At 37.9% G+C, this 7,195-nt stretch overlaps 1 protein-coding gene across 1 annotated transcript; it reads left to right on the forward strand.

Annotated features, from left to right (window-relative positions):
• The first annotated feature begins 2,174 nt into the window (after positions 1-2,174).
• LOC101745954 (cytochrome P450 6B2) lies at positions 2,175-4,619 on the forward strand. Its single transcript, XM_012689784.4, has 2 exons — positions 2,175-3,875; positions 4,380-4,619. The coding sequence occupies exons 1-2, from the start codon at positions 2,516-2,518 to the stop codon at positions 4,553-4,555; spliced, it is 1,536 nt and encodes a 511-aa protein (XP_012545238.2). The 5' UTR covers positions 2,175-2,515; the 3' UTR covers positions 4,556-4,619.
• Positions 4,620-7,195: the final 2,576 nt, after the last annotated feature.

Raw genomic sequence — 7,195 nt, forward strand, 5'->3', positions numbered from 1 at the left:
AATATATTGCTGAGCTTCAACAACGCCACAAGTGGAAGACCAATTCTTCAAACCTAAATCTAGGAGATTTGGTACTGCTGCAAGAAGATGATGTTCGTCCTCTCTGCTGGAGACTTGGACGCATATCCAGACTATTTTATGGTCCAAAGGGTGGAGTACCTCGAGTCGTTGACGTCAATACTTCTAGAAGCTGCGTGCGCTGCCCATTGGTTCGTCTGTGTGCCTTGTTTACCGCAGAAGAACTAGAGGGTTGAAACCCGAAGAATCGACTTTCAACGGGGGGAAGATATTAACGCCTACGAATTTTTAAGGAGCCTTGCACAAATTTTTATTTATGGTTACCTAAACCATTTTCACACTTCAATTAATGGCCGTGCCAAGCTAACTCATTCGCAACGTAAAAATAAAAAAAAACATGTATACGAGGGCGGCACTGAAAATTTCGGGAATTAACGAAGTGACACAACATTACTATTTAAAAATGTATTTATTGCTTTTCGAAGTATTCTCCGCGAAATTTGACACATTTTTCCATACGATGGCACCAATCATTGAAGCAACCATTCCATTCGGAAGTTGGGGTCTCCAAAATGGCCGTTTTGTAGGCGTCCACAGCTTCTTCAGGTGATGAAAATCTCTGTCCACGCAATTTATTCTTTATTTTAGGGAAAGTATAGAAATCATTAGGGCTTAGGTCGGGGCTGTACGGCGGATGGTCTAATAATTCTATATTTTCTTGCTCTAAAAACTCTTTTGTTCTGTGCGCGGTGTGAGAACTCGCATTGTCGTGATGGAGGATGATGCGGCGGTTGCAGTTCTCTTTACGGAGTTCAGAAACGACCTGTGGCAAACAAATGCTTGCATACCATTCTGCATTAACCGTTTGTTTGTCCCTCAAGAGGAATAGTCGTAACATGGCCGGTTTTGGAGACAAACGTTGCCACCATTTTTTTTGCAACACTCCGTGAACGAACAATTTTTGTTGGCTCTCATTTTCGAACACCCAAACTCGTGACTGGTTTTTTGTTTCGGGTTCGTACGCGTATATCCAGGATTCGTCACCTGATACAATGTTGTATACAGCATTTGAGGATCCTGCGTGGAATCTTTCGAGAGTTCTGACGCACCAAGTAACGCGAGCCGCTTTTTGCTCTTCACAGAGCGAATGCGGTATCCATCGGGAAAACAACTTTTTTACACCTAATTGTTCATGCAAGATTATTTGTATTTGACTCATGCCAATGTCTAAAGTTGCCTGAACTTCGCGGTATGTCACATGTCGATCTTCCTAAATCAGCTTACGCACAGCATCAACGTTTTCTTGGGTGACTGCAGTTTTTGGACGACCTTGACGGGGATCATCACTGAGCTTGACACGTCCACGTTGAAACTCAGCAAACCAGTGATAAATTGTGGTTTTGGATGGGGCTTCATCACCAAATGCAGAAATAATCCTGTCAACACACTGTTTTTGTGTTAAACCACTTCGAAAGTCATAATAAATCATCGCTCTTGAATTTTCTCGAGTCAATTCCATTTTCTCAACGACTAAACAAGTTTAACAAAACCTCGTGACAGGACCGAGAATCTTTTTTTAAATAAATAAATGGTATTCGATTTTTAAAACCAAGGAGTTTTCAATTAAAAAGATTTTAATATGACAGGAACAGTGGAAATATTCCATTCCCGATACTTTTAGTGCAGCCTAGTAAAGAAAATACAAGCTCCAGATCGATTTAGAAGTTTTATTCAAGAAACCCAAGCACCCAAGGTTCTTGAAACAATTGACAAATAATATGATCGAGCATACATTTTTATTGATATATTGATGTGATTTGAATGTTGACTTTTATATCTTTCTAACAACTACGACGTAATGAATATTATGACGAAAGACTCTATTCGGTAGAGTGGTCATCAAACACTAATGAAATGAAATCAATATTAGGTCGCGTACATGTTACATGGAGAAAGAACATCAGGTTCAAATCTCATTTGAATTGGAATACCAACTTATATTGGTCTAGAAACTAGAACGCAGCAACGAATTCCAGCATAAATAATAGACGGAGAAATTTATTTGGACTCACAACAATAATGAGTTTTGGAATCAGGAGAAACAGATCATAAAACGGATAATTGCAGTGTGGATAGTTAATGTAAAAGTAATAGTACTTCATCGAAAAGTATGGAATGCATAACTTACCGCACGTTTTTTTCATCACTGGAGAAAGATTTATTGGAATATTTAATATTAATAGACCGTGTACCCAACCACTAGATAACCAATAAAAATAATTTAAGTTGTAATCTTATAAATTCGCACAACTAATTTATATATTTTTTGCAATTAGCTGATGCAACATCTTCCCGCATGATGCGTCTCAGTTGTAACAGTTGACTAATTTATTGAAATAGAATTAAACTACTTATCTCTTTTGATGTGTCTTCAAACAGTTCTTTCCGGCCTTGTTCAGTCGCTCGTAATCAGCCAGCGGTGACCGATGTCACTACTATGCTCACCGCCGCGATATTTGTTATCATTGTCGCTCTTGTTTATTTGTATTCAACTAGAACGTTCAGGTACTGGGAAAAAAGAGGTATCAAACATGATAAGCCTGTGCCCTTCTTCGGCACCGATTCAGAGGGATATCTACTCAGAAAAAGCATGACCCAAACTGCTGTGGATGCATATCTCAAATACCCCAATGAAAAAGTCGTCGGTTTCTTCAGATCCTCAAGGCCTGAGCTAATCATTAGAGACCCGGATATTATAAAACAAATTCTAACAACAGACTTCGCGTATTTCTATCCAAGAGGACTGAAGCCACATAAAAAGGTAATTCAGCCGTTGATGCGTAACCTGTTTTTCGCTGATGGGGATCTGTGGCGTCTACTACGTCAACGTATGACACCTGCATTTACGAGCGGGAAATTGCGTGCCATGTTTCCTCTGGTCGTGGAAAGAGCTGAAAGACTTCAAGCTCGGACCCTTAAGATTGCTTCACAACCTCTAGATGCTAGAGAACTAATGGCACGTTACACGACAGATTTCATAGGCGCTTGCGGCTTTGGCCTCGATGCAGACTCACTGAACGATGAAGATTCAGCATTCAGAAAGCTTGGAGCGGCCATTTTCAACATAACTGTTCAGCGAGCAATCGTGGCTGTCCTCAAACAGATATTCCCTAGGCTATTCAAGCATTTTAAGTACTCGTCGAAGTATGAAACAGATTTTGTGAGTTTGGTCAGTTCCATATTAAAACAAAGAAATTACAAACCATCTGGTCGAAACGATTTTATTGATTTACTCTTAGAGTGTAAAATGAAAGGAGAAATCGTAGTAGAATCTATTGAGAAAATGAAACCAGATGGCACTCCTGAGATCATTAGAATGGTGTTAACAGAACAATTGCTAGCAGCTCAAGTATTCGTCTTCTTTGCAGCTGGCTTTGAAACATCGTCGTCTGCCACTAGCTTCACGCTCCATCAACTTGCGTTCCATCCTGAGATCCAAGAGAAAGTGCAAAAAGAACTAGACCAGGTTCTCGCCAAATATAACAACAAGCTGTGCTACGATGCAATTAAAGAGATGAGATACTTGGAGAGTGCGTTTAAAGAGGCCATGAGAATGTTTCCGTCGCTCGGTTTCTTGATTAGGGAGTGCGCTCGTCAATACACATTCCCGGAGTTAAACTTGACTATAGACGAAGGCGTAGGTATAATCATACCTCTCCAGGCCTTGCACAATGACCCAGAATATTTTGATAGTCCGAATGAATTCCGACCAGAAAGATTCATGCCCTCTGAATATAATCATAACAAAACGAAATTTGTCTACTTACCTTTTGGAGATGGACCTCGTCGTTGCATCGGTAAGATTGGTTTTCTTTTAAAACAACAGAATATTTTTTTTTATAAATATTATTACACAACGCCCTGAGATATAATTGAGAAAAAACAAGACCCACCTTAATTACATTTTTATCAAAACGAACTTTAGTTGTCTGCATGGAACTGGTTTACCGCATCTAAACAAATCTAATTAATGTCTGTGGGTTTCTTTATTTATTGTCTATGCACTCGCGAGCCTTTTTTAATTTTATTGGATTAAGTTGGCACATCGTCTCTTGTGGCTAGCTTTACATAAATATGTATAAAAGTAAGACACTAGAAAATAATAATAATAAAAAACCAAGTGTTTGAGCACATTCAGAACGGACGTAATCATTGATACCTCAAAAACTCAAGGGCACAGTTAAGACTCTTCTAACTTATGCCTTTAATTTCGTGAATAAGATGCAAATGATATCGATTAAATTGAACCTTCTCCATCTGTACAAGTTACTTAACTACATTTATTTATGTATCGTTTGCAGGTGCTCGCCTCGGCTTAATGCAGTCCTTGGCAGGCTTGGCAGCTGTCTTGTCCAAGTTCACGGTGAAGCCAGCTCCAAGCACCAAGCGTCATCCAGTCGTTGAACCCAAGTCCAGCGTCGTGCAGAGCATCAAAGATGGTCTGCCTCTTCTCTTCATTGAAAGGACAAAGTCCTGATAATTATTCGTTAACTTAAAAGCGTTTACTACGTGACACGTTAAAATATACGCTTTGAATTTTATCCCGATTCTATATTATTTTAGTTCTTACATTCCCGAACATGGTTCTGGATCGAGCACGATTTTGAATATTTTGTACCAGTAAGATAAATTAGTAACCAGGTAACGAGTGGATTATTATCTCCCCGAAAACTGAGATTGTACGTGGCTGCAATTTAAAACGGAATTGAACACATTCACTGCTTTACGGTCAGTATTTTGCCGTATTTGAGGTCCCGTCAGTGCAGCAGCTAGTTGTCCTTGTTTTACGCCCGTTACCCCCAGTGCGGTAGCGATTCCGCTTAATAGCTTTTGTTGCTTTCAATGCAGAAAAGAGACAGTTATGTTCTTAGAATTGCTGTTTTAAAAAGAATCATTTTCTTAAATAAAAATGTGCGGCGAAACAGTTGCCGTACGCAATGGAGGCAAATTTATTCATCCAGTGCGGGAAAGGAACTATTTCGCTGTACCCCTCCAACCCCGCAACTCGCCTCATGCGCCCGCGCAGGCCATCGGTTAGTGCTATGTGTAAGTTACACGTCATTAATCGATTTTTGCGTTAATTCATTCTCTTCACAATGAAACGTTCAGGAAAAAACTTAATATGGGTAAAGTGATTAAGACTCAATGGAGAAAAGCAAGAAACAAAGCTATTAGTGGTAGTGGCTCGGGTGTGATTAATAGTACGACTAAGAGTTCCATTTTTACGATTCATATAATAAAGACAAGAGACAGGTGATTTAAAATGTACTGATAAACGGAAAGTTTAGTAGAAGCTTAATAAGACAAAGCGAATAATGTTATTTGAAGTCAGTTTACACACAAAAAACTCGATCAGTCCATAAGGAAGCAATCTTCGTAAGTCCTTCAACAAAAAAGGAATTTCTTGTTCTGAGTGAGGAGTTGACCGGTAATTTTTTTTACGGAATCTGGTGTTCTGTCTTTGGACGATATTTCTATGAGTAACTTGATAACTCCGATTGCATCACTTTTGAATTCTGAACTTCTGAAAGATGTTTTATCATCACCCGAAAATAGGAATTCAACCAATCAATTTAGTACACCAACGAGTTCTTCCTTTCGAAACACTGACGGAAATATTCGAAATCATTGAACACAGACATGATCTACTATGCAAACTAGTGGATATGAAGATTATTCATTATTGCCGGTAAATTAAAAATTTGAAATCTAAAGAGTCTATAAATGAAAATAGTGATTATGACGACACGTTGACTAACGACACATCTGATTCTCATACATTTGATGAAATGCATGATACTGATTCTGGATGTAGTGATACTCATATAATAGATGAAAATAAAAAGCTCGAAGATCAATGGACTAACGTTGTAAGTATCGATGATATAAGTCTTGAGCAGTATCCTATTGAAAGTCAAACAAATATTCCACCAAACGCTCTGCTATAAGGTCCTCTTGATTATTATAAATTATTTGCTATTAAAGAAGTAATTAGCGTGCCGATGAGTAGAGTAATGCACATCTTGTTAACATATTAAGCCAAAATCTAGCTTTAAACGCTGGGAGCCTACCACTTTCCTTGAAATTGAGATATTTATGGATGTGCTGATAGTTATGGGTATCAGTAAAGAACCAAATATATTTTTTTACTGCTCTAAAAAGACAGCTTGTCGAAATGAATATACCTATTACAAACATAACGCCAAGAGGACGTTCTTGTTTTCTTGTTATTATTATAATTTTGGCACTTCTGTGAAAATGCTGAAAATGGAGACAAATTGTCTAAAATTCGAAATATGCTCGATATTATTTTAAGATATTATTTTCCCATCCCTAGCATTTTTTCACTTCTATGCTACACGGCGAACATATAGCCGTAAATCAATAGTTTCTAAAAATCTCTACATCTTTCAAAATATCTTCCAGAACGGCAGGCTACACTAGCTTGTTATACACAAGGATATATTCTACTAATATTTGAGAAAAAAAAATGAATACGAAGAATTTCCACGTCTGCAGGAACCCTAGAAGTTAGGTCTTGCTTATTCTGTTACGGCAAAATACAAGCCGTGACGCATATCAAGCAACAAGGGGACGGGCAGTATATTTTGTTGACGGCTACTACTTGCACTAGCAAGTAGTAAGTTTAGTTTTTAGGCGGCCGCAGTCAATGTGTTAACAAGAAATTCGTATCGAGTGTTGTGAGCGGTGTAAAAGTGTCTTAAATGCTTAATTTTATATAGCCCAACAAGCACTCAGACAAGTAGTTAATTAAGGTATTGTAAGTGTGGATCTTTAATTAGTACAGGTCAATAAAACCCACGTTTGTTGGATTTACATTATATACTCATATAGCTACTTTGTCGTCAGGTACATCATTGTTGTAAATTGGGAATTAATTTGATGAAATTCAGTGAAAATAATAAGTTTTAGTACCTACCTATCTTTTATATTATTTGTGTCGGCAGGTAGTAGGTATAAACCTCACTTTTTCGGGCTAATAGCATAAACTAAGTGTAATTAGAACAGTTGAGGGAAGAATAATTGGAATTTGAATATTGTAATTGTTTTAAGTTCATTGAGGTAAAACCATAAAATTTATTATTTTGAAATTATA

This window comes from Bombyx mori, chromosome 21 (assembly GCF_030269925.1).
Source record: "Bombyx mori chromosome 21, ASM3026992v2".
Classification (NCBI taxonomy): domain Eukaryota; kingdom Metazoa; phylum Arthropoda; class Insecta; order Lepidoptera; family Bombycidae; genus Bombyx; species Bombyx mori.

Coding starts and splice junctions, on each gene's coding strand:
- LOC101745954 (XM_012689784.4), top strand. CDS start 2,516: ATGCTCACCGCCGCGATATTTGTTATCATTGTCGCTCTTGTTTATTTG. Junction 3,876..4,379: donor TGGACCTCGTCGTTGCATCG/GTAAGATTGGTT, acceptor TATCGTTTGCAG/GTGCTCGCCTCGGCTTAATG.